We start from the raw sequence: 27,456 nt of genomic DNA on the forward strand, positions 1-27,456 counted from the left end.
TACAAAACAGACTCGGAGGGTCAGAGGCAAGCTGGTAGCCTCTTGAAGAAAGGACTCGCCCCGTAAGCTGACTGGAGTCTTGGGGGAGTTTCCTTTGGAGGACAGGCAAGGTCTGTCAGTCCAGGAAGGCCGGGCTCTGAAGCAGCCAGACCTGGTTTCCAATCCCAGCTGTGCCACTTAGCAGCTATGTGACCTGGAGCAAGTTACTTAACCGCTCCAAGCACAAGGCCTGACCCAGAGAAAGTACTCGTAAATGACAGCGATGGTGATCTTGCTACTGTTATCACCCACAGGAGACAACGAGCTCTAGCTGCACATATTTGAAGGGACATTATGTGGGCGAAAAATAGGCCAGCTCAACATGATCACAGTTAAGAGAGCTAGAACCAATCAGGGAAAGGTTAAGGGAGCCAGATTTCAACTTGCCATAAAGAGGAGCTTTCTAACTGTCCAAGGTAGACAGTGTGGCTCTGGGAACACTGGGTTCCTGGCTTGGAGGGGTTCAAACACAGGCTGGAAACCCTTCTGTTTGGTAAGGGAGGCAATCACCCTATGGGAGCTAAATCAAATGGTTCTAAAAAAGTCAAGCCCCGAGTTTCTGCTCCACTTAGCACAGCCCTTCACTCGATGAGCTCTCTCAGGTTCTTCACCTTTCAACGATGGTCAAGTCTGACTGGCCCTCGAGGAAGAGATTAGACCCAGTGAACTCAACTTGATTCAACAAACGTCCTGGAATGTCATGGATGCTGAGTAAAGCAGCCCAAGGCCTGGGAAGGGAACTAAGGCGCGTATGTAAATCATTATATAAAAGTCTAAAGGGGAACTAAAACACACATGCAAATGCCTAAAAGAGAAAGAAGGTCTGAAGGACTGGCAAAAGTCTTAGGAATACAGAATAAGAGCTGAGGGAGGAAGAGTGGCAATCATGGAAACATCCACAGAGGAGTCGGCTTCCAAGCTTGGCCTGGCAGGATGGGTGGGAGGAAAGGGTATTATCAGGCAAATGGAAGAAAGCAAGAGCGGAATGCACGGGGCATATCTGGATAGCAGCGTCTGTCTGGTGTGCAAGAATTGAGGCAGAAGCATGCAAAAACCAGCGGAAATGTAGGTGGTGGTGCACGACAGTGGATATGCATGCGTTATCAAGGATTTGGGATCCCTTCCACTTCCAGGGGCTTCTACCTCCGTGGCAGCTCACCTGGCCTTGATAAACTTCCGGCAGGTGTCCACCACATGCTCCATCTGCAGGTACATCGCCGTAGCCATCACGGCCATGATGTTGCCCTCCCGGAGATTGAGCCGAGACGTGTACATGAAGTCCAGGAGGATGCAGAACCCCTCAGGGTTGATCTCAGGATCCAGGTTGATCACACTAAGGTTACATTTCAACTGGTCTGTGAAGATGCTGTAGAACAGGCCACTGTAAAACAAACACACAGGATTTGTGATCAATTACAGTCAGTGTCAAGGCTCAGCTCCTCTCCCCTGGGCCTCGGTCCAGAATTTCCATGGCCATTAATAATAACTGCCATTTATGGAGAGCTTACTAAATGCCGGAGAGTCATTAAGCACTTTACATACATTATCCTGTGTTCCTCACAACCTTGCAAGGTAGACATTATCATTCTCCCCTTTACAAATGGGGGAACACAGATCAGAAGTTAAATGATTTTCTCAAAGTCACAGAAGCTATTTTCCTTATAGTTTTAACTGCCTGGATTACCAGAGTGAAATTTAGCACTCATTTGCAGGAACCATTTTTAGTCTATAACTTTGAGATAAGCATTTCTCTTCCTAGTCCAACACATGATCCTTATTTTTAAAATGCCATTGTCTGTTTTTGGAAACAAGTTGGGTATTGATGATAAATAAATAAAATAGTGCCTATGTCTACAGTCTACTGATTTTCTAAAAGTCTGAAGACTCTCCTAAGGTCATTATTCCTGGGAGACACAAGTCAAACCTCAAGCCTTGCCTCCAGGGACCGTGTTGTCCGGTCGAGGAACAAGTACTCAATTACAAGTCAGGATTTGGGGCTGGCATCTCGATTCTGCTCTTTCTGAACAGGTTGCCAGCTGTGAGCCAGCTCTAACCAGCAAGTAGCTGTGCAACTTGGGGCAAGATACTTAACTTCTCTGCACCCTGGTTTCCTGAGCAATAGTGTCTCCCTGAGAGGGTGGTGCATGCCTACCACAGAGGAAGCACCCGGTTAGCATTTTCTACTCCTTTTATATCTCTGTAAACCTCTGTTCGCGCCACTCTTAAAACACAGGTGCTCGCCGTAGATGTAGATGTCAAGTAAGGTCTCCGCTAGCAGTAGAGCTCCCCTGCCTTATATCAGTTCACGGATGTGTGCCTTCATTTTATTGTCTATAAAATGGAAGTAATTATGCCTGCATAACACGGAAGGCCTCTGCCCAGATCCAGGGAGATGATGTAATATGAACCAGCTCCGAGAACTCGAAATACTTGACAAATATGAAGAATCAGCTGGCTCCCTCTCCCTTACTTACACACACATAGCCTGAAACACCCCTGGAAAGGCAGTCACGGGATCAAATACATGCAGTTACAGGCTAAAAGGACAAAAGGTTTCACATTCACTGGCTTACAATTTTGTAAAACCCTCTTTCCCTTCTCCTTTTTTCACTGGTTAACCAAAGTTATTCTGCTTGTCCCAAACACATCCTTTCTCGAGACGGTATATGATTTCTACTCCCTCCCTTCCCACAGAACAGAAACTCTTTCTCCAAAAGTGTGCTCATCCATTCGCTTCCTGGGAACCTACTCTGCCCTGCCGCCCATGTGCTGGCCGTCTGGAGACAAACGAGACGTGATTCCCAACAGAGCAAAAGGCCCAGGCGGCCTGCCTTCCGGCCTGCCCACAGCAGCGCTCCCCTTTACACAACCACCTTTCCCCTCCAGACCCCTCACCTGCAGGCCATGAGGACTGTCTTATGGGCTCTGAACTGCTCACGGCTCACCACGATGACAACATCAGTCAAGATGTCACGGCTGCGGAGGCGATTAAGGTTGAGAAGCACGTCACTGGCATGGCGGGTGAACTGGATACAGCTGTCAGCCGGGGAGGCCATTTTGTCTTCACCTGGAAAGAAAAGGGTCGGAGCCTTGTAAGTCATCCAGAACCCGGTTCCTGCTTAGCCGGGGTGTGAAACCAGGTGGCACAGCCTGCTAACCTATGGTATGCAAACCGAGGTCCCTTGTGTTTGGTCTTCGGCCCATCTCTGGGCATTACTGTTCACATCTGTAAGACGGGGAAATAATCTTTCTCTAACGAGTTGGAATAGAAGGCCCTTTCGGGGAAAGCAGAAGTGAATGAATAGCTGTAGCGTGCCTTTTCCCACATATCGAATACTCTGCCAAGCGTCGAGAGGCAGTGAGTGTGTTACAGGGAGAGAAACCACGTTTTGAAGGTTAGCACGCCAGCTTTATTTTATCTTTTGCTAGCTGTGTGACTCGGGGCAGATTGTTTACTCTTTCTGGGCTTCGGTTTCTCCAAATGGGAGGAGTAATACCTATGTGGTTGTAAAATTTAGAGATCTGTGCCTGGTCCATAGTAGGTTCTCAAAAATCGCAGCTATTCTCGGCAGGATCTCATTTCATTATCCCAGCCACCATCTGTTCTTTCCTCTTTTAGGTTTTAGAATGGTCTGAATGTACTTCGGGCACCTAGCACACTGCTGGTGCACAGTAGGTGGCTACCTTGGATCCGAACCGAGAAACGAGTGAAGGAATGAAAGATCACACAAGAGTTAAGATAGTCTAACACAGGGGTAAAGGGGTGAGGGAGAGGGAATCGGCTATCCTTTATCTCGGCTAATGAAAAGCGGCCAAGTTCACAGTAACACATGCATCGGCAAATTCAAAAGAAACAGTTTGTCCACAAAATTTTAAAGCATATAATTAGATTCACTTACCCAATGCCTTGATTCACAGTCCAAAATTTTGCTTAAAATCTGCAAGGAAGAGAAAAAAGCAAACAGAAATTGATTCCATGAATGTTAGATTGTCCACTATAGTCTTATTTTAGGACACACGTATTTAGTTTTACTTTGATAGCTGCAGTCTGCCAGCTGGAGCGGTTTTGCCACAAGCTAGCAAACATTTTTCCAGCTCTGCTCTTACGGAAACAACAGGCACCCGAGCTATGCAATAATCATGTTTTTGCCCTGAGTACTGGGAACACAACTGCATAGATTAATTACAGGTACATATATACATATAGTTCCTTTCTCAAAGTAGAAAAAAAGCATATCATCCGAAGGCCACTTGTGTTTGTAGGAAAGAAAAATATAAGAAAAGTGATTCCTTCAATATTAATGAGAATGATCCTTCGGGGGCCTAAAACTCTGAACAATCTCCAAAATCTACTAAAATATTATCTTTTAAGGCTTAGAATGATTTCTCGAGGTCTACTGGGTCAATATCCTAATCCCTATTTCTCTGGTGACGAAACTGAGGCTCACGGGTTCAAGTGGCTTGCTTAGGACAAAAAGCCAGGCAGTAATTCCTGACTGTCTGAATATTTAAGAGTAAATACAGGATCTGCAGAACAAACCCAGAGATGGCGAGTCTTTGCTTTCCTTGGGTATTTTTGTCTTTTTTCAAAGTTTCCTCTTTCCCTCCTGGGTCTAAGACCAGATACAGTGCTACAAACTTCCAAGCTTGTGCTCCCCCTGCTGGTGAAATATTTAACTGCGTGCTTTAGCTAAGAACTGGCCAGGGAGCACTCCTGAAATATGTACCCGCTCCAAATTGGTTTCTCTAAAACAAAATAATTTTAAAGCACAGGTGTAAGACTCTCATTTATGATCACATGTGGGCTGCAAAGCAAAACAATATCTGAATCCTCTTCCACCACCAACCCTTTCCTTTTTTTTTTTTTTTTTAAAAGCGTAGCCCTTTAGAGCTATTTTCCGGGTAAAGGGGCCCGAGGCCAGGGAGGTCATGTTGGGCCACGTAGATGGTTAGTGGCCCGGCCCTAGGTCTTCTGGCTCAAATTCCTGTGCCTTTTCCAAATCAGCCTACGTGCTGTAGAACATGCAAGACAGCACCCTAATGTGGGTGAATCTCATTTTTAAGTTTCTTCCCCCACACAAACACTTTGCCCCCATTCCAGGCTGCTGAATCTTACCAAATGAGCACTCTAAAATGAGAGGTTTCCTTGAGTCTGTAACCAAACACTCTGACATTTCTCTGTGGTCCCAAGTGCCAGTCACTCAATCCCATCGGCTTCAAGGTTAGTGTGTGCATGTGAGTGAGTGAGGATGAGGGAAGGGAATGGGGGGAAGGGAGAGGACAGAAAGAGACTGAAAGAACCTACTTCCTCCTCTCCCATCCTAACTCAAGATGGGCAAAGAAAGACACACCAGATGGGTCCTAACCAAAGTTCAATGATTATCTCTGTTGAGAAAGAATGCTGAAGACACATGAAAGTTTCATTTATAAACTGTCTCCTCTTCCCTCATGAAAGATACCCCTGAATACTTCTGGAATACCTAAAGCTGTCCTTTAGCCAGCTTCAACCACCAGCTTGCTTGCGAATTCCCAGTCACAGACTTTCGGAACCATAGGAAGCCCAGATTTGCCATTTCACCTTGGCAAGTGGCAACGAGTCACTCCATATTGCAGATTGAAACAAACAAAACATTCCCTATTCCCAGGGGTCTACTTGTCAGCCAGGCCCTGGGGCTGGGCGATTTTCATTCTCAGTGTCTGTCCGGCTTGGTCAAAAGCAAAGGCACATACACCGAGGCCCACATCCCTATTAAGTCCACTCCTCCTTCAGCTAGCTCTATCTTAGGAAACCCCACAGCTAGCGAGTGTGTGTTATGGTAGATGTGGGAAGCCATGCCTCCCTCTAGATGCTGCAAGTGTGGAAGCACCTAACAGCTGCCTTGTTTCTCACAGACCACTCAGCCCTTTCCCATCCGTTATTGTATGGGATCCTTATAGCTGCCCTGATTTACTGGGAAGGCCACTGAGACTCCACTGGATAAGCCTTGCCCGAGTCTAAAAGCTAGTCTCCAGCAAAGTCCTGGACAAACTCCTTTACCTAGCTTCAGCCACTCCACCGACGCCGCACACAACACTCCTAACACAGAAACAAACTGCCAAGATAACGGAGCTGTCAAAAGAGAATTGACAAGTGCAAGGGCCCAGACCTGGACTGGCCCGACCCCAACCCCGCCCCCAGCCGCAGGAACCACCAAGCGACACCTAAACGTCGTCTTTCCGCCCACACACTTTCTCCCCGCTGCCTTTTCAGGAGCTCTGGATTTTCAATTAGGCACCTCGAGGAGAAGGCAGGTCTTCCAAAGGAGTTGGAGAAGAAAAAAAAAAAAAAAAAAGAGGGACCGTTCCCTCTTAAAAAAAAAAAAAGAAAAAGAAAAAGGCAGAGAGGGAAGAGAAGACAGCAGCAGGAGAAGGTGGAGACAAGAGAGGAAGTGAGAGGGGGACGAGCGAGGGCGAGCCGGTCCGAAGGCCCCATCCATCCCCTCCCGCACACCTGCACGGCCCCAGCCCTGCCCGCGGCCTCGCGCAGCCCGACCTTACCGTACCTGCCCGCCAGGGACCGCCCACCCCCGGGCGCAGCCCCCGCGGAGGCCCCGAGGAGAGACCGTGGCAGCCCTTAATTTGGTGACATTCAAATACAACGTTTCGTGCACTTCGGTAGCTAACATTGTGTGTGCCTTTTTTTTTTTTTTTTTTTCCTGTTACGCTGTCAAGGCAGGGGCTAGTGAGGGGAATGGCACAGCCCTCTCATTCCCGGAACGTAGTCGATCTCCGCTCAGCGGATTTCACAGAACACTCTCTGCCTATCGCCGGCTCCAACGAGAAGTAACTTTCCAGGAAGCTGCCGGCCCCCGACGGCCGCCAGGATCGCCGCCTGCGCCGCGAGGGCCGCCGGGGATTCACCCGGGGAGGGGAGGGGACGGGGGGGCGGGGAGGCGCACTTTCCCCTAAATCCCTCGCCCGCGCGGGTCCAGCTCTCTGCATTCACCCGACCCTCCCCCCACCCCCCACCCCCCGCAACAGTCTTATAAATGGGGAAACTCGCGCAAGTTAGCAGCCGAGCCCATCTAGAACCCAGGAATTCGGGGCCAACCTGAGGCTCATTTCATGACTTCAAAAATTGCCCAATTCTGGCCTTTGCTCGCCTCGTGAGTCATGTATTTATTTTTGCCTTTTGCTTGCCTCCGCCCCCTTTAAGAGGGCGGTGAAGCCGGGCGTCAAGGTCAGGCAGCAGCGAGTCCCCGCGCTGAGGGTCTCCGTCCGCGCGCCCGGCCGACGCGCAGGAAAACCAAACCGAAAGCCCCTTCCGCCTACGCTGGCAAGTAGGGGAGCCCTGCTAGGCTCAGTTTCCGCCCCCAAGTCTTTAGAAAAGGAGCTGCGAGGCCGAACCCGACCAGGTTTCGGGATTTCGGAACCCGATTTCCCCGCAACCGTAGAGGCGCCGTTAGGCTCCCGCGGGCCGGCCGGGGCGCTGACCCCAGCGCGCGGGCGCGCTCCAAGGATGCCTCGCTCTCTCGGGGCCTGCCTTGGGGCTCTAAGCCCCGGACACCCTCTCCTTGCAGGCGCCGGCCGTGGGCTCCGGGAGGAATCTCCCGGGGCGAGGGGCGGGAAGGACGCAGCGCCGGAGGCCGCAGTCCAGTCCTCGAGCCGGCGGGGGGCGTCAGAGCGCGCGGCGCATCCCGGCAGCCGCGGAGGCGGGTCGGGCCGGTCGGTGAGGACTGGGCCTCTGCGGCCTCAGAGAGTCGCACTTTGAGACTTTCTCATCCCTTCGCCCGGTGTAATAAAGGTGAAAGCGAAGGTTGAGATTTAATGCGGAGTGGGGTGAGTATCTAGGAAGGGAAGTTAAAATTAAGTACATGCACTTATTGGAAATTAGGGCTCCCGTGGTTCCGGGAGCTCAAACCTACTCATGTCTTACCGCGGCTAAACACTAGGGAGAGCCCTCCACCAAGGCTCCAAGCCGACAAGCCCCGTGTAGCCCCGCCTCTCCTTCCCATTGACCTACTTTAGACACAGTCTCCAGATCTGGAGAACGCCTTTTGCAACCCCCCCCCCCCCCGCCCCACCTTCCCCCCGCCCCTTCTCTATCCCGGCCGGCCGTTGGATTATAGTGGTAATCTAATAACTCCGATAACTCGCCGAGAAATGCAGAGGAGAACCTGGAAGTGCAAAGCACTGCTGAGGGGCAGGAACGAGAAATTTTATGGGGCTGGAGCTGCCGTGGTGAAACCAGCCAGCATCAGGGCTCCCGCCGGCGCGCTCCCTTTCTGCGCCGCAGCTCAGCCAACGAGCTGCTCCAGTTCCGCCGCGGTGGTCCAGCCGGGCGGGGGGGGCGGGGGGGGGGTCAAAGCGCGCGGCTGTTTTGGGTTTAAGGGTGAAACACTCTTCGCTCTCTTGACCGAGGGGCGGGAGGGCAGAGGAGACGGCAACACATGAAAGCGAATTTGATAACGCGGTAGCCTCGGCAGTCGCTCTGGGTGACCGAGGTGTTCAGGGACATTATGTCCTGACTTTATTTCTATCACGTTTCCTGCCAACAGCGCTCTTTCAAGCCTGCAAGCTTCTAGGAAATGCAATAAAATAGAGGGATGTGTTTTATCATCACGATCTGAAGAGGAGCTGCAGAAGGGACGCTCCCCATGCCCCCGGCTCGCGACAGCCTTCCAGAAAAAGCCGGCAGACAATGCCCGCAAACCACGTCCCCGGGCAAAGCTATCTCGGCCATCCAGGCTGGACTGGGCTCCGCCCTTGCAAAAAGGCTGCCAGGGGAGGGGAGCGGCATGATGTCCCCAAGCAAACAATGCCTTTAAAAATCCGATCTGGACGAAAGTCAGCCAAGGTCTTTATTCACGTTAATGAAGATGGAAGGCACTAACTGTCCTTGGAAAGCGATGAGTCAAACTTGACCGCTCTTCAAACACATCCCCAGATTCGTTTCCAACCCGAACAGAGGCGCGTTTCTCCGACGCGGCCTCCGACAGCTCCCGCAGTGGGAGAGGCTGAACTGGATTCCCTCGGACCGCAGCATCTCCCGCGGGCGCGCGCCGGGGCCGTCGCTAGGGGTCGCCGGCACCCCTGTGTGCCTTTGCCACCCTAAGTTTTGAGCTCAGAGAAGATAAAACTTCGCTTAATAAGAAGCTGCTGTGGCCCAAATTCTACGAGGATTACACTCTGCCTGTCCATATGACACCCCCCCCCCCCATACACACACACACGCACATGCACACAGCCCTGGGTTCTGGCCAAGCCACTAAGCAGTTTGGAAGGAAGGGAAAGAAGGTGATTTCAGAAGGCCAAATGTGAGCCTCCTCCTGTGAAGCGAGGTACATCTCTGCAAGTCTAGGGACTGGGACTTAGTTACCCACTAACACCCACACACACCCCTCAAAGGCCTGGGACCCCACCGCTCAGCACTACAGCAGGCTGTCCACCCATGCCTGTCACTGAAAATCTTATGGCATACTTTCTAAAAGTTCTCCAGGGCATCTGGGGAACTGTTTCCAGCTACGCTGACCTGAGACATTAAAACCCTGGCCCTCTCCTACTGCTGCTCCCTTCTCCTAGATACTTCAACGGAGCGGAGATACACTAGCCTTTGACTCTAAGTCACTGACCTGGAACTCAGAAAGGCAAAAATCTGGTCCAGGTTAGGGTACTAAGGCACGGGCAACAGGCCCTCCCCTCTCATGAGGCCGCCTGTTTCCTCAACTGTAACGAGTTTATGTCCTATAGTTCCCCCCCACCCCCATGTGTCTCTCCACTACCCACTTCACCCTGGGAGACGCCCAAACGGCAGATTGGGTGTGTTCAAAAGGGTTATCTCATTAAAGGTTCTCGTAAGGAGGCGGATGGCCCTCTCTGAGCCTCGGTGGACAGGGCGAGCACCTGGAGGCTTCCTAAATTTTCATCCATCTTACCAAAGTTTTGGAAGCCGCGTGTCATCCTCACTGGATGCTGCCCTCTCTTGTCAGCCCTAGCACCCGTGCATTCAGGATACTTGGAGACCTGGAAGGTGACAGGGTCGGTCCACCGCCCCAGGCAAGGGGGGGGGGGACTCGGCTACGATTTACCACTAGGTGGCAGACTCAGTCCGTTCGAAAAGCACCGCGCAGCCACAGCTTTCCACTACCGACTGCCCTCCGCTTTTTTTTTTTTTTTTTTTTTTTTTTGATCTGTTAGCGGGAGGAGGTCGCCTCTATAGGCAACGCTGCAAAACATTTAATTTACTGGATGCAATTCCGTTCTTCCCGATGCTCACTCCTCTAGCAACCACAACGCGGTCTCTGGAGCTGCGTTCCTGTATTATACGTTGATATTTTTTTTTTTCCCCTCCCAGCCCGAAAGGCTGAGGGTATCAGAAGGGAAAGGAAAGGGTGCGCTCGTCTTCAAAAAGCAGAATGGCACTCGAAGGTATTAGCAGAGCTTCTTGCCAAGCACTGGTCGACCAGCAAAGAAAGTCGGAAATAAACTCTGATGCCCGCGGAGAGAGGGCCTGGAGGCCAAGGCAGGGTCCCACCCAGGCTTCCAGCGCTCGCCGAGGCGGAGGGGTGGGGGGTGGACGGGGGGGGGGGCGAGTGCGGTCTTGCGGTGGGGCTGCGGGTTACAGACTGGAAGGCTGGGGGGGGGGGCTGGGAAGAGCCACTGCGGGCTTCCAGGGGGGCGAAGAGAAAGGGGCCGCCTTCGCCACCACGCAGCAGCCTCGCTCAGATCGCGGCGGCGGCATTCCCACTTGTTGCGCAGTGCAGGCAACCGGCGCGCGCACACCGCTGCGACTCCCAGGAGGCTCCAGACCCAGCTACGCACCAGCCTACGGTTGCCCCGCGCCATCCGCAAACCTCCGTCCCCCCGCCCCCAACCCAGCCCCCATCCACACCACCATCACCGCCAGCAAAACTCCAGGACCGGCGATCACTGGTTTACACCAACACATTCCTTCCTCATCTCAGTGTCAGACTGGCAACAGAATTCGGGTGCTCCGAGAAGTCACGTCCAGGGGGGAAGGTGGCCATCTCCGGCTGGAGAAGTCACCTACTTAAGGCCAACTAGGCAACCCTCCCCACGCGCGGACGCGCGCGCGCGCACACACACGCTCGGACTTGTCTCTTATGACACTATCCTAGCAGGAAAGCAACCCTTTCCCTCCCACTTGAGAAATCACCTACAGAGGCCTTTTTTAGAAGTTAGTTTTATCTCCTCTTTCTAAAGAAAAAAAAAAAATCCTCATCAGGTCATTTCACAATGTTTTTCAAATATTTGACTTTTGCAAAAGGAGAGTTTCACCCACCAAGGGGTGGCGCTGCCGCACTACCGCCTCTGCGTCTCCTCAAGTTTTTCACAATAAAGTGGGTTGTGAGTGTGGCTACCCGGCAGGGGAGAGAGGGAAGGAAGGATTTTGACATCTAGTCCTGGCTACCATTTACTCAACCAATAACTGGAACTCTTCAAGGCTCAGCAAACGACAGCTTAAGAGTTCCGAGTCCCATCCCTGTCCAGCACACTCAGAATAAATTGAAAAGTCTTTTCAAGAAAGCATGGGGCAAAACCCTTCTTAATGGAGCACAGAAGAAAAGGCCAATAGGAGAATTCCCCTCTTCTGGCTTCCTTCTCCTTCTAGCTGCCCGGTTTACCAACAGCTTGGGCCCTTACTGTCATTATCAACAGACCCTTAAAATCAGCCAATGCTTGGGCCTGCAGTATTGGAAAGTCTTCCAACTAGGATATTTGGAAACTTCTATTTATAAGTGGGGGGGGGGGGATATTTCCCATCTACAGGTTTCTATTTCAGCCTGACAACCCAACTGCAATCATTTTAGCGAGGGAATGCCCCATCTCCTGGTGCTCTCTTTCCATTTCCTCCTCCCCCAGAGACAATATTCTTTTCTCCTTAACCAAAAAAAAAAAAAAGTATATATTTTAAAGCAAGAATGTGATTTCACCTCATTCCTTTGAGCTCATGTTTGCTACCTCCAGGAATAGCGTGTGGACTAGGGCCAGATGAACTTCAACTTGGGCTGCAGATTTACGAGGTTCTGTTCCAGTGCCAAAGGCTCTTGGTAGTAAATAGTGAGCAAAATAGATACCTGTCTCCTGACAGATCTTGTCGGCCCCCTTCTTATTTTTTTTAAAGTTATTTATTAAAACCACACACACCTTGCAAAGAAAAAGGGAAACTGGCTGTCTCTGTAGAGGAAGCCGGTGGCATCGCTCAGAGCCACAAACTGTATTTCTAAACAGCCCTTTCCCTGGTTCCCTCTCTCCTGCCCCAGTTTTTTTTTTTTTTTTTTTTGATAGGGGAAAAAAAAGCGTCTATTGATACTCACTTTACTCAAAAAAAAAAAAAAAGTAGAGTTACAAGATTTTCCTCTTGGAAACTATATACTGAATGGAAGAAAAAAAAATCCATTAAAAAATCAGTTTCCTGTGGCTGGTGGTGCTGGTGAGGTGGGGGAGAGATGACCAGCTCCCTGTGGGGGTCAGGGACCCAGTACCAGAGCCTGACTTCCAGTTACCCTACTTGGGGTCTTTCTCCCTGTTCATCTGCTGGACCCCCACCACCGACTCTTACCCATTGCAAAAAAGGGGTGCCCCATAAAAGGGGTCTTTTTCAATTCTTTTTTTTTTCTCATCGACTGAGTTGTGTTTTTGTTTTCCATGGGGGAGCTTTACAACTCATTGTAACACTAGCTCCATTTTTTTTTTCCGCCAGAGTTCCAATAACACGGCATCATAAAGGCAACGCAATCCACAGTTCCCAAGACGCTGACCACGGTCACGACATCCCGCAGCGGGGTGGCCCCTAGCACCCGCTGCCCAAGAGCGCGCCCCATTTCCGAGGCTCCAACTCCCCACCCGCTCCCGCCCCGGGCCGCCGCCGCCGCCGCCTTCCCCCTTCCTTACTCCCTCGAGGAGAGCCACAGGTTGCAAATCCAACCAACCTCGCAATCCGTTTTTGCAAAATCACTCACAAAGATCTCCCTCTCGCGCCCTCGCCCCCTCCGCCCGCGCCGGGTCCCCCACCCGGGGCCGCAGAGTGCCCTCCTCTCCTCCCGGGTCTTGCACGTAGGAACGCGGGCTGGGGCTGTTTGTTTCTCCCCTCGCCCGGTGCAAGGACCTCGGGAAGCTGAAGCCTGACGTCGGCTACTCTCCCCCCGGCTTGCGGTCGTCCTTTTTACAAAGCTCGCACCATGGGAAGAAATAAAGCAAAATTTAGGAGAGGCGGGGGAACAGCCATTGGGAGCTAACACCGAGTCACGCAGCGCCCAAAACACAAACACCGCGGCCGCCAGAAATCCCGCCACCTTCCCGCTCGGCTGGGCCGTCCTGCGCAGGTTCCCGGAGTCCCCGCACGCTCAACGGCACCGCAGGTGCAAACGCGCACCCCTTGGCCACCCCCACCCCCAAATCCCTGTCCCGCCACCGGTCTCTCTCCCCAGGATGGGGAGAGGCAGCGCGCGGGGGTTCCCGACTCCCTCGACTGCAACCAAGAAAGAATAATTTTTCAAAGTATTCAACATCCCCGCCCCCCCCCCCAGGCAAGCTAAACCTCCCCCAAAACGCAGGGTAAGGGGACACCAAAACACTCGGATCTCGTTAGGAAGATCGCGGCTCTAAAAGGAAATAGTAGAAACGATACTTCAACTGGGCTTCTGGGGAGGAGAAGGGGAGGGGGGGGTTGTGGAGGAAAACAAAACCCGAGGAGTTCGCTTGCATTTTTCCTCCCAAATCTCGGCTCGGAGGCAGGGAATCGAGAGGAGCGAGGCCGGTGGAAGGGAGCCAGCGGGGCGGGCGAGCGAGCGAGCGAGCGGGGCAGCCTCCCTCCCCGGCCTCCCGGAGTCAGCCAGGAGGACGGGAGAGGAGAAGGAAGGAGAGGCGAGGGAGAGAGGAGGGAGGGAGGGAGGGAGGGAGGGAGGGAGGCTAGGGGAGGCAGGAGCGAGGGAGCGAGGAAGGCAGTTTGCAAGCGAGAAAAGAGGGGAGAGAAAAAAAGAAAAAGAAAAAAAAAAAAAAACACAGCCGCCCGAATCCAGCGAGATCACAAGCCGTACGCAAGCAGCAGCAGCAAGAGCGCGAGCGCGAGCGCGCGTCCTCTCCGCCGTCTGGGGCCAGACACGGCCCCCAGCCTGGCCCGCAGCACCCCAAGCGCGGTCTCGTCCTCTCGGCTCCGGCCGCCCCCTAACTCCCCTCCTTCCTCTCCTCCACCTCCTCTTCCAAAACCAAAACAACACCAGGGAGGGTGGCAAAAAGCCTCCCCAAACCGGCCGATTCACTTCAAAGACAACAAGAATAATAAAATAATAAATATATAAAAATCTAGATCCTAGAGTGGGAGAGACGTGGGACTAATCTTCGGCATTTATTTTAACACCTGACAGCGAGAATAAATAAATATATACATTTATATCAATAGATACACATAGGAAACTTGGAGCCAAAGCATTTGGCAAGAGCGGAAAAAAAAAAAAGAATTAAAAGGTAAAATAATGATCATGAGCAGCGGCGGCGGCAGCGGCACCAGCGGCACCAGCGACGGCGGCGGCAGCGGCAGCAGCGGCAGCAGCAACAGCAATAATCACCTGGTGTCCGGCCTTTCCTAGAAACTTCTTGCATCACCACTTCTAAGAACCCCAGTTCTAAGAATCAACAGAGCTCAATTCTCGGAATTTGAGCTGCGGACTTTACCACTGCTACGTGGCAGGGGAGGACTCGGTGTCAGCTCTCCGGGACTTGCGGCCCCTCCGGCCCATGGAAAGCCCTCCGAGCCGCACCGTTTTCGCAGTTCCCGGGAGACGTCGCGGTCCCGGGCGGCGGGGCGCCCCGGGTCTGGAGGTTCCGGCCGGCGGCCCGAGGGCGCAGACGGCTGCCCCCCCTCCCCGGGCCCCGCGCGGTGGTACGGCCCGCTCCGCCAGCGTCACGTGGGCGCCCCCTCTGTGACGTCGGCGTCTTCGCTGTAGCAAAGCTCGGCCTCTGGAATTCTGAGAACTAATTTGCTATTCGGTGACATAAGAGGGGGAGTGCGCTGCGCTTTCCCGGGGTCTGGGGCGCCTTCCTCCTCTCTTACCCATAAACTCCGCTCCTCGAGCTAAACACACAAAAGGGAGCGAAGAGGTTCGGCCCGTTGGAAAAAGTCTGTTATATATAGTAGCTTTAGAGGCGAGTAAGAGGGGGGAGAAAAAAAAAAAAAGAAAAAAAAAAAAAAACAATAAACCCCACAGCTCCTTCCAGCTAGAATATTAGGCACCACGAGAAAAATATTTGCCAAGCAGTTTTCGGTGCGTTCATTTGCTTTATTTTATTTGGGACGGTTTGGGGTTTTGTTTTGTTTTGTTTCCTTGTTGATGTGGTGGCTTGGGATTTTTTTTTTTTTTTCTGGTTGTATTTTGATGATTTTCGGATTTCTCTCTCTCTCTTTTTTTTTTTTTTTTTTTTTTTGCTTCTGATTTTTGCCTTTTGCAAGTTTGTGGTGTTACGTAAATAGTAGGATCCCGCATCGGTTGGATTTTGTTGTGTGTGTGGTTTTTCTCTTGTTTTTTGGGGGTTTTTGTTTTTGTTGTTTTGTTCTATCCCTCTCTAATGTCTCCAGCGTTTTGAAAGAAGAGGTGTTATTTTCATATGGATACGATTGAAAACAGCTTCGGTTTTTGATCGCATGGAACAATCCCATCCCCCACTTTTTTGGGGTGGGGGTGGAGGTGGGGGGGCAGGACAGTGTGCGATGGTCTTCTTCCCCTTGGACTTTGAACTGAGAGGAGGCTCTCCTGCACTTGAGGGACGTGTTCAAAGGATCTGTTTTGGTTTGGTTTGTTTCTTTCCAGGACAGCAAGTGGTGGGTTTTACTCTTTCTGTTATTGTTGACTGTTAGGAAATTTCTTGTTGAAAGAAACGTGTGTGTCTTTGGGTGTGTGGACGCGTGTGTGCTACAAAATTATCTGAGCCAGATGCATGTTTGTGTTTTGCTTTTTTCTGAAAGGGCTTGATCCTCCGCGCTCCCCCCCCCCCCCCCCCCCCGGCTGGCTTCAAGGTCGTGGTAAAAAATCTCTTCTGTCTGTGTTTAAGAGATGAGCCGGAGGGAATTCTAAAGGCCTGCCGTGCCAGTATCACAGATACTGCGTGTATTTAGAACAGCCTGTGCTACAACTACCGCGCTCCGCACGCAGCACAGGCTTCTGAGCCTCGGAGCTCACTTGGGAGGAGGAGGAGGAGGAGAAGGGGGGGGGGATCTTTCTTTCTTTTCTTTTTTCCCTTTCTTTTTAAAGGCAAATGCAGTGCAGAATCATTTCACTGTGGGCCTCGGTTTGTTTATTCAGAACTGCCAGTTTCCCTATTTAAATGTTGGTTGGGGTTTTTTCCCCTCCTACTCATCCCCGAATGAGGGAGACTCTTGTTTCTTTTATGTGTCTCTCTTAAAAGAAGGGTGTGAGGGGAAAATAATATTTCAGATTCCTCAAGAATTAACCCAAAATGTTTGGACCAGAAGCAGCTCTCAAAGGTCAGGCTGTTCTGAGCCTTGGCTAGGAGAGTCCTTGAGGCGACTCATTAAATTACAGATGAGTTCTTAAAGGTTCCACAAAATTTCTGCACATGTTAATTTCCAAAAAAAAAAAAAAAAAAGATAACGTCCCAAAACAGTCTACCTTTCCCAATCTCGAATTTGGGTTTATTAATGGGAAGTGAGCAGAGCTGTCAAGAGATTGCTGCGGGCCGTTTCCTGGGATATTTGGGATCTCTTTCCCGGGGAAAAGTCCGGAAGAAGTTCAGATCTGTGGCTGAAAGTGTTGTTGTCAGTGCACTCCCTCCCTGCCCCCCTTTAAAAGTCTGTGTTGGGAATTTTAGAACGGGGAGAGGTCCAAAGGGGTTGATTATTTTCCACAAGGTCTGGAGCTTAGGAAATATGCGTAAGTGTCTGTTCCTATGAAATCTGAATATTTTAATACTTATTGACAGATGGATTACTGCAGCCTCTGCAGAAAAGCCTGTCTTGTAAAGGATTTTTTGAAAAATATACATAGGCCTAATCCTGTCACTGTTGTTGAAATGAACATTTTACCCCCAAAGACACATGATATTGTCAAGTGCAGATTCATTCTGCCAGAAGGCGGACTATCTGCTTTTTTATTGTCTCCTTCCCCTTCCTTTTTAGAGTTTTAAATGAATTCCACTGGATTCAAAATGATACCCCGATTTTGCTGAAGCGATTTTCTCTGTGCATTTATAGGTGCGATGTTTTTTCTATCTTTGAGAGCAGTAAGAGAACTTGAAGGTTTCTCAGGTGTATCTCTATATGGTTTGGAACGTGAAATGTATGGCTCTGCCCTGTTATTGATCTTACAATGGAAATTACTTTTATGGTCTTTGGCCACTTTTCTAATCAGAGTTGGCATCCTGCCTCTTTGGTCCCCTTGGGTCAGCCCCCTACCCCAACCTTGATTGAACAGTTTGTCCCTCCTGCGTTCTCTTTGCCACTCCAATATTAGCCCCATGGGGGCGCTGCAGAGCAGAGGGAAATCTGCTCCCACTGGCAGTAGAACTAGCCAGAAGGGGGGATGGGAAGGAATTCGCCCTTCTTGTACCTCAGCCCTTTTAAATTCTTTTCTGGGAGCCCTTGGAGGGAAAACCCACCAGGCCTGCTTTATAGGTAATTAACCCCACCACCGGGGACCTCAGACCTTCTCAGCACATTATTTCTGGGCCCAAGTGCCAGAGTCCCACATTTCTACGACCGACCCGTTGGTTTTGTTTTTGTTTTTGTTTTGCCAAATCAGTGTTTACATTGAAAGAAATTAATCAGAAGGACACCGTTAAAAGAAAAACAATATTGAAAATATTGTGAAGCTAGAGACTTACTTTAGGTAGATCCCCTTCTCTCTACTGAATGAACAGTGAGGAAAATTGTGCACCCACCTCTCAATCTCTTTTCAAATCCTAGGAGCGTAACTGTCAAATTTTATGCCAGTTGCATTTCTTCCAGATTGTCCTTCTTTCTCTCATTCTTGATCTCTCCCCATCAGTAGCCAGTTGGCATCACTGTGTGGGCTCCCTCACTCCAGCAGTGCTATGTTATAGGATTAAAGGAAGGATTGACTTGAATATATTCAAATTCTTTTAAATCATCCTTAAGAAGCTCTAAAGAGAGATTCCATGTCTGGGGTCTTATGAGCGATTCCTGTAGACTTGGAGGGACTGTGTGTCAACCAGTCCTATGATTTAATTGTCACTGGCTATTAATACTCAGAGTGGAAGACCAGGCCAGCCCCTTTGCCCAGTGGACTGGGCATAGTAATAGGTTCCTGATCGCAGCTGTGGGGTAAATATAAGCTTTGTTACGAATAAAATAGCCTGGTCCTAATATTACATCTATTTAAGGAAAGGAACGGATTTTGCATCCAGTTCCCCAAAATTCAATCATAGCTGAAAAGGAAGCTATCCTTGGAATAAATACCGTCTTGCCCTCTTTTTAAGGGGGCTCCAAACGGGAAGTCAGTTTTACCTGTCAGGAACCCTTGAAAGTTGGTAGATCTTTTAAGTCATCACTTCTCAGGATTACGGATTTTAGACTGGGAGGGAACCTTGCAGATCAATCACTCAACACCCCCAGGCTTCCCTCATCAAGAGGACAGGCTGGCCCTCACCAGAGGCCTGTGTGACCCTGGACACAACAAAATGGATCTGCATTTGATGGTCCAGCGTCATTTCAGAGAATGAAGGCCATCTGACTACCTGGCTTTGGAGGAGGGTGTCCTGTTTCCCGGCAGAATTGGGGAAAGCAAGGCTGCTTTGGGTTCCTCGGAAACTGTAAATTCGTTCTCAGAACGAACTCCCAAGTCATAATGTCACTACTGAGTTTTGATGGACATTTGGGTTTGCTTAGGTTTGTCACCTGTGCTGCGGTCCTCGACACAGCTTCTGATGGGTGTGGGAGATGCTGTCTACCTGCTGTCTACAATTTTACTTATTCCTTTTCTCTCAAATCCTTCACTTAGAGTTTTTGTAAACAAGCTCCCTGTATCATCCTTGGAGAAAGAAAAGAGTTTTCTTGGTATATTTTAGAGGAATCGAGCAGAAAGTTTTGAGACCGTAAAAGAAAAAACAGAAGATGATTTCCAGCTACTACCTTCTGAAAAAGAAGTGTCAACGTTTAATTTTGATCCATATGCTGCCTGCTTTCAGCCTGTTTTATTCTGAGACTTTTTTTTTTCTTTAGAAACCTTTTCAGCCTAGCTCAGAGTACCCCCTCCCCGCCCCAAACACTGATTTTCCACACTTTTCTCACTTTTTTTTTTTTTTTAAATGGAAACAAATATCAGGAGCTTAAAATAGAGAAGTGATGAGGGGGGCACCTAATCATTTGTTTATTGCATTGGATCACTGTTTTGAACAGCAGGGTTTTCACTTCCTATGAAACTCTAGCATGAAGGAAAGTAGCAGCTGGACCAGGAAGGGATGAAGAGAGGAAAGCACTGGAGTGTTTGTAAACTCTGGGTAGCTGGCCCACCCTCCCTGCGGCTGCCTCCCGGTACTTAGCTGTCTTTACTACCTAAGGCTAGAAGTGGAAAAACTTGATTTGCTTGTTGTGCCTGCATTTTTTTTTTTTTTCTCTCTTCTTCTCCACACCGCCCTCTGTACACCTGACCATGCAGAAGCCTATCTGAAGCCGGCTGGATGGCAGGCAGAGCCGGAGAGCGGAAGAATGTGCGGAGGGAGGGAGTGCTTGGGTCCTGGTACTTTTCCATTCACATCTCCACAGTGGCTTTTCTTGTTTATTTCAACCTCCACCCGCAGAAACCTTTCAGCTGCCTGAAATTCGAGTCATTACACTGTTCCCTGAGGTCAGACTACAGATGCTCCGCGCATGTTTGCTACATGTCAGTGTCTATGTAACATGTACACACGCACACACAAACACACACACAAACATGTAACTCTGCAGGGGCATGGTGTGAGGTAGGAAGAAAAAAAAAAAAAAACCCAAACCTGGATTTGTTGCCAAAAAACCCTTGGCTTCTAATTACAGTTCTGCCTGGAACTCCCTTTTGGAACCTGGAGCAAAACCACTTGTCAGGACTCAGTTTCCTCCGCCGTGTGAAGAAATAACCCCGATGATTTACATGATGTTTATCTGTCCTAAATTCTATACTTTTATATCCAAATACATATTTTACATAACTTTAAGATGGGAGGGATGGACAGGAGCTGAATCTGTATGTGTACCTGGGATGGGGGAAGGGGTTAAAATTTAAACTAAATAAAGAAGGCAGTCCCAGAATCCTCACCTCTATCAATTTTTAACCAATTGTAGACCAAAGTCTGGGGTTATGCTGAGTAGGTCCAAAAACCAATTGAAGATTTTTAACGTTGAGTTGGAGGAGACAGGTTCTAAGACCTTGTACCTTGGATCTCTAGCATTCATAATCAGTTGTGACAGTTCCCAAGTGTCTTTTCAGCACTATTGTTCTTCTTTTTTTTTTTTTTTCTTCCTTCTGTTTGTTTTTGGAAACTGTCCCAGTCAATGATAGGAAGGAGATGACACTTGTAAACTGGGCAGGCAGTCTTTAAGCCACTGGGCCCCATGTGGATGTGAAAAATATGTCATAACATTCACACACACACACATACACACACACACGAAGGAAGGAAAAAAAAAAAAAAAAACCTAGAGAGAGATTCCTAGTAAGAAACTCAGAGGTAGTTCAGCCATCACTGCCTTAAAGGTAATTATTTGAAGTTAGAGGAAATAACAGATGAGGAGTTTGCCCTTAAAAACAAAAGAAGAAAAGCCTAGATCTTCCAGAACAAACTTAAAGGCAATAAAAGAGATACTTTCAATCAGTATTTCCTATACTTTTTTTGATCTTCATTCTTTTAAAGCAAAAGGTCTAAAGTTTCTCAGACCTGATTATCTAGATGAAATAAGGTCTTTAACAGACCTCAGCATCCTCAGGAAGTAATAAAACAGCTCCTATTTATTAGCAGAGACCTCCCTACCACCACCATTTCTCCTTTGGCTTAGACCCTCTGGGATATTGCTGCCCACGTACCAGCAGACGTGGAGTCAATTACACTCTCAGTGTAAAACTACTGGACTATAATGTGCTAGAACCGAGGGGTCCTTAGCAACAATCCAATCCAACGCTACGGATGTTATAGCATTGAGAACTGAGGCCCAGACAAGGCATTTTCCACATCCTCTGAATCCCTAACAGAGTCAGATCTAGAATTCTGATACCCTGGTTCTAAATCCACTGTTTGTTTTTTCCATAGCTTATCATGGAAAGAGGAGATAGGATGGGCAGCCCTGCAAAAGAGCCCTTTGCTGTGGCCTTATATTCAGAGAAGACTTCAAATTTGGACTTTTGATTTGCTCTCCACTGAGGTTCTGCTTCAGTCTTAATGGTACACGGACAGGATGGAAACAAGACCTTCACACACAAGCTTTGTGTGCAGTACCCACCGTAGGACCTAATGTAGAAGCCCTCACACTCTCCCACAGTGCTATGATTTCATAGTTTCTGAATCTAGAATTATCTTATGAATCATGCAATTTTATTGTAATTGTGTGTATGTTGGTATTTAAAATGTGAAGTTTTAAATATATTTGGCCTAGAAGCAACGATACCATAGTAGCAATGAACACACCTAGTGCCCAGATTATACCGTAAAAGAAGGATTTGCTAAAAAGAAGAAGGAGGAGGAGGAGGAGAAGAAGAAAAGAAACCAAACAAATACACAAAAGATCCCTACATCGACCGGGGGGGATATTTCAGAGATACTAGGGCTACCTGAAGAGCTCCCAATGGTCAAAGCTACAAATTTGAGCAACAATATAGACTAATATTAGATTATAACCAAAAGTATAAAATAAACGGCAACAATTTTACACAGATAAAAATAAATTATGGGAAAAATTAATAAATGGAAGAGACAAATTTCTCATGCAGAAGAATTCCAAATAATCTATGTAGCCACTCTCCCCTGAAGGAGGGAGAGTATAATTCTCTTCTCCTTAAATGTGAGCTGGGCATAGTCACTTCTTTCTAAAGAGTATGGTATGGGAAGGGGAGTGGGGGAGGTAATTTTACATGGAGAAACCAGACTAACACTACATCAGCCACAATATCAAGGTCAACATCAACAATGATAAACCAAAAACAAAGAAACAAACAAACAAATGATGATAAACCATGTTGATTGTATGTACCTTTGATATAAGGTGGTGAAATCATTCTTTACCTCTGTAGTCTTCCTCCCATACCTCAGTCTGTTTCTGAGAAAAACATTAGACACACCCTAGTAGAGGGGCATCCTACAAAATGCTTGACCAGAATTACTCAAAACCGTCAAGGTTATCAAAAACAAGGAAAGTCTGATGAGCTGCCACAGCCAAGAATAACTCAAGAAGACATGATAACTTAATGTAAAGTAGTATTTAGCCAAAAAAGAAAGTAAATCTAAACAAATATGAATATATGATGGACTTTAGTTAATAATGTTGTGTCAGTGTTGTTTCATCAGTTGTTACAAATGTCCCATACTAAGGTGAAATGTTACTAATGGGGGAAACTGCGTACAGGATTGTTCTCTGTACTATCTTCTCATTTTTTAAGGTTAAAGACCTACACACACACACACACACACACACACACACACACACACACACATAATCTCTTTCTCTCTTCTCCATTTCTTTCCTCCATACTAGAAGCCTCCAAAAAGTGACCCAGGCTTCTCTTGATATCTGAGAGGTCCTGCCCCCAAAACAGAGTCTGGAAAATGAGGGAACCTACCTTTATTCTTTTAGTTTACTAAATTGGAAGCAATTTAGCTAATTTCTGTAAGTCCTCATCTGGCTAGAGAACTGTCTGGAGACCGCTAGAGAGTCATCAAAGGCCAAATGGCATTATAGTGGCAGATGACTCAAGCCACCTCATTGGTCCACTTATTCAACATTTTTCTGCAGAGATTCTTTATGGATACAAGGCCCTGAAAAATCTTTGCCATCAGTCCATATGGGACATGCAGAACTTGAGGATTCATAACTGAGGTTGGGGGAGCCCCAAGAGCTTCCCTGAATGTCTGCTATTTCGTTATACAGCTCTGATAGAACTAGGGATATCATCAGAGTTCTAACTCTGTGTGTCTAGATAAAAGCAGCTGACTGGACCCCATGCCTCTGTGAATTTGCCTTCCATCATCTGGATCTGACACTATAAACTCTCCTCAGCCTTCAATCTATTAGTTCTACAGTTAAGTCCAGAGAGGGAAATGTTTTGCAAAGACCACCCCAAAAATTAGTGGTAGAGTTGATTCCTGCCAACTAGTCCAGGATGAATCACTTGAATCACTGAATCACTTATTTAGCTGCTGTACCCACTTTAGTAAGCTGAAGGCTGCTACTACATTGACGTACATTACTTCAGGAATGCCTCATTGATTTCTAACCAGTTTTTCAGTTACCAATGGTGTCTAGTTTCTATGCTGTACTTGAGTTTTAAGTGTCTCTTCCTTTTTTTTCTCTGTCTTTTCCCACATCGATCAACCTCTCTGCCAAGTGGTTATAAAATCTTTGGACCAATACTTATGTTCACCATGGAGGCCGACATTGAAATAATTCTTAGTGAAATGCAGTGAGATTAAATCCTGTCTTGTTACATTTTTGTTAGCATGACTCTTTCAGCGATCCATTTGGTCACATATCTCAAAAATCACAAATAGTCAGCCCTTTGAGTCAGTAATTCTATTTCTAGGAACCCATCTTTGAGGTGCATACGTTCAAATATACAGGAGGAAAATCTCTGAATGAATATAGGTATCTAAGTGTTATATCTAACAACAAAAAAAATTGCACAACCTCCATGTCCTAACTGATTTGAGGGAAATGGGGCTGGATGGAGAATGATGAAGTATAATCTGGCTAATTTTTAAAAATTGGAATTAGAAAATACTTATGGTAACAGATAAAGTGAAAAGAAGTAGGGTGTGTGTGTGTGTGTGTGTGTATGGCTTATACATAACCATGTTTAAAAATATTCTTCATAGAAAATAGACTGGATATAAACAAGAGTACACAATAAATGAAAACTTTTGTGGCTGTCTTAGGGTGATAGGATTATGGATACTTTTTTCCTCCCTTTTTCCCCCCTTATATTCCAAATTATATAATGCTTATATATTAGTTTGATACCTGTCTATCTACCTACCTACCTACCTATCTCACAAGTACACACCTAAGACACTGAAAAGTCCTAAATGAAGTCTTTTAAAATACAGTTAGTTGACTAGTTCACAGTTCTGAATGTTTGGTCTCAAGTTAATGCTGCCCACATCTTTAGGACCTATAGCAAAAGTGAGAGCAGCCCACTCACTCTAGAGAAGACCTTTTACTCTGGGAGACGCTTGTCTCCACAACAACAAACATCACCCTTGTTGAACACATTGACCCAAATGAGATTAGGTAGATCTGTAAATCTTTGATCTATCTCCCGCCCCCTGGGTCTTAGTGTGCTTATCTTGTTTGTTGGTGTTTCACAGCATTTGCAAATGTCAAAGGGTTTCTTGTTACTTTGCTGTCTCTGTGAGGCCACCCAAGAACTTTTCTGGTAGATAGACTGCCTTTGGGATACTTTGGGGGCTATCGGACATTTATTTTTTATTCTGATAACATGTTTGGCTAGCGAATGATAAGGCAAAAAAAAAACCTTTTTAAATGAACTATTCATTTTTTTCCCCCTCAGGGAATCACAGGCTATCAGGGACTTTGGGAGAGTATACTATTATTTGAATCACTGGTTTTTGGAAAGGGCCTGGGGGTAGGCATCAGAATCTAGGGGGTGAGGGTAAGGTCCATCCTTCTGATAAGCCCCTCTTCCCTGAAATCACTAATGCCATTCCTCACACTCAGCTCACCCTTTTCACACACTCATTTGTTCATTCAAACAACATGAACGTTCACTGACAGTCCTTTGTGAAGGAGACACTGTGCTAGATGATGGGGAAACAGATATAAATACAGTGTGGGACCCTGACCCCAGAAGGGCACACAATCTACTGAGGAAACAGAGACTCAGAAAAGTGCTATAACTTGCTTTAGGTCATGCAAAAGATAGTCTGGGAGCCAGGACTGAGCCCCAAGTTTCCTGATTCTGAGCCAAACAAAACTCTGTGGCTTCTTCTCAAATGCCATGTCCTAACCTCCCCACTCTGACATCAGTGTGAGGTATTGACATCCCCCTGGGACCTGGGACAGGTTCAGTCTCTGAATTTTTCACCCACTATTGATTAGAACAAGTTATAACCCAGCCATTTCAATGTGCCATCGAGTAATACCCAATACCCAATGCAGGAAGATCCACATGAGCTTGGGCACACACAGAGCCTCAGCTATCTTCACTGCTCTAAACAGCAACTTAACTCAGTCTGCAGGCGAGAGCTTGGCCTGGACCTGATTTTTGTATCTTCTTGTACCAGACAGGCTCCACCATGAACAATCAGATCACCCAGCATCATGCTCTTCTAGAACACACAGTCTTAAGTAACATCTGCAGCCCGGATGTTGGAACTCAACATCATTTCTAGTAGGAATTGCACACTTAATAGGCATTGATGCCTACTTAACTATAAGCCCAAGTTCACCTCAACACTCTGGGCACTCCAGACCTTTGGGTGATAAACAGGCAGATGACATCTCCAGGTACCAGTCCCACATCCAGAACAGTTTTCCATAGCACTGTAGTCATCAACATCCAGCACACCTAGGATTAGGCCTATCTGCCAACAGTTGTAACCATTTCCTCTCTGTGGCCAGGCAAGGATGGACTGGATACCATGCAGTAATACCATGACACCACCAGACAAGATTATGGCAATCTTACAATTAGTCCAGTAGCTTTCACTGTATAAACATTAGGTTGCCAAGAACAACCTTACTCTTTGGAGATGCTGGCACCACAATGCCAGCAAAATGTTCAAAAGAAAGTGAGACCAAAAAAGATTAATTCTGACATTAATAAAAGCCATATTTTGGGAAGGTGTATTAAGAAGACTTGATGGTGATGGCAAATCAAGAAATCAAGTGCTTAAGTCCCTCAAACCTTTTCTAGTCTTGTCTCCTACAACAGTTTTCTACAGCAGACTCCAAGGACCCAAGCACCTACCTCCACCCCACACCCCTGCCTTGATCTCCATCTTTCTTCAGTAGGCTAGAAGCTCCTCAAGGCTAAGAGTATTTCATTTTTGTTTTGTGAGACTTGTGTCCAACACGTTGCTCATGTAGGGAATATTGGTTAAATTAAAGTTAGGTAGAACTGAAAGAGAATTTAATGTGAAATCTGATGATTTGGGTTCCAGTTAAAGTTCCATAACTGAGTAACTTCTGTGGGTCTCGGTTTCTTGTTCTCTAAAATGGTAATTTCTGTTAAAGGACTACCTCACAGGGTTCTCATGAGAATCCAGGACAATGGCAGAGAGGGGAAGTACTTTGGATATTATAAGGCACAGTTCAAAGTAGTTGTTGAATGTTGAATGAACAGACACAGACTGATGAGTGAACTATCAGAGTTAAGCAAAGCCTTCAGGTTATTCCCTAACAGATGCTGTGACTCAGATTATATCTGGGGAACAGTGATTTAAAGTGCCCTGTCTTGACTTGGTAACCATCCTTAAATATATTAATTTCACTTCCCAAAATATTTTAACCTTTTAAGTACAGGAAGACATAAATTAACTGCTAAGGATTCATACTGATCCAAAGAGAATAAAAAAGATAATCAGAAAGTCTTTTTGTTCTTGAAATGCAGAATTGGAAATGAACCTTTTCCCAGTAGTGGGAACTGAAATCCAGTATTAGATCCTCCTTTTTGGTACCTTCTTCCTCTTTCTTCCTCCTCCTTCTACCTTAGCCCCTCCCTGCCCCTCCCCTGCACCCAAATGGAAAAAAATCATTTGTTTTAACTTCAGTCTTAGCAAAAGGTATAAACAAAGTCCAAATTTATCAGGGCTGTTTTCTAGGATCAACAGGGTGGATTTCTATAAATTTTTCGAGCAATTGAGTCTATGGACAGGTTACTACAACAAGAAGGTTGGGTAACTTTCTACCTAAGGTCCGATGTGAGTGACAGGAAGAGCCCTGGCCCAACACCAGCCCTGGATTCCTAAGAGAATCCATACATCTATCCCTCCTGTCCCTGCAACAAATGCGGAGTGGATCTATGGGTGTTGAGGTGAATAGAAAGGGATATAGAGCAAGTTGTTCTTGATAGGGAGGAGGAGAGAAAATATGAGCATGGGTGCTGGAGAGAAGTAAGGCCTTCGCTCTAATAACAGAATGAAGCAGGAATTCACCAGATGAAGCAGCATACCTTTGTTAAAGTCAAAAACTACTCAAAAGCCCAGATCCTGCTTCCTGCAATCTATAACAATAGGGACCTATATGGT

The 27,456-nt window shown here is 47.5% G+C and overlaps 1 protein-coding gene and 1 long non-coding RNA gene across 9 annotated transcripts in view; one reads left to right on the forward strand and one right to left on the reverse strand.

The window, feature by feature from the left end:
• BCL6 (BCL6 transcription repressor) overlaps nucleotides 1-27,456 on the reverse strand; it is a 50,365-nt gene that overhangs the window by 8,401 nt on the left and 14,508 nt on the right. The window contains exons 2-5 of one of the 8 annotated variants that reach the window (XM_035710160.2): nucleotides 17,932-18,082; nucleotides 3,939-3,977; nucleotides 2,935-3,106; nucleotides 1,199-1,420 (exon numbers count right to left, since the gene is read on the reverse strand). In XM_035710160.2, coding sequence (XP_035566053.1) covers nucleotides 1,199-1,420; nucleotides 2,935-3,095 — 383 coding nt within the window. In that variant the 5' untranslated portion in view covers nucleotides 3,096-3,106; nucleotides 3,939-3,977; nucleotides 17,932-18,082. Of the gene's footprint in view, nucleotides 1-1,198; nucleotides 1,421-2,934; nucleotides 3,107-3,938; nucleotides 3,978-5,155; nucleotides 6,374-6,581; nucleotides 6,967-9,953; nucleotides 10,826-10,918; nucleotides 12,143-14,606; nucleotides 14,752-17,931; nucleotides 19,123-27,456 lie in introns of those variants that run through there. The other 7 variants (XM_049105637.1, XM_025425325.3, XM_035710161.2 and 4 more) reach the window with 7 other exon arrangements.
• LOC112645812 (uncharacterized) lies at nucleotides 14,849-22,514 on the forward strand. The gene is made up of 2 exons (XR_003127268.3): nucleotides 14,849-15,302; nucleotides 21,289-22,514. It is a non-coding gene; the product is annotated as an uncharacterized LOC112645812 (long non-coding RNA).

This window comes from Canis lupus, chromosome 34 (genome assembly GCF_003254725.2).
Source record: "Canis lupus dingo isolate Sandy chromosome 34, ASM325472v2, whole genome shotgun sequence".
Classification (NCBI taxonomy): domain Eukaryota; kingdom Metazoa; phylum Chordata; class Mammalia; order Carnivora; family Canidae; genus Canis; species Canis lupus.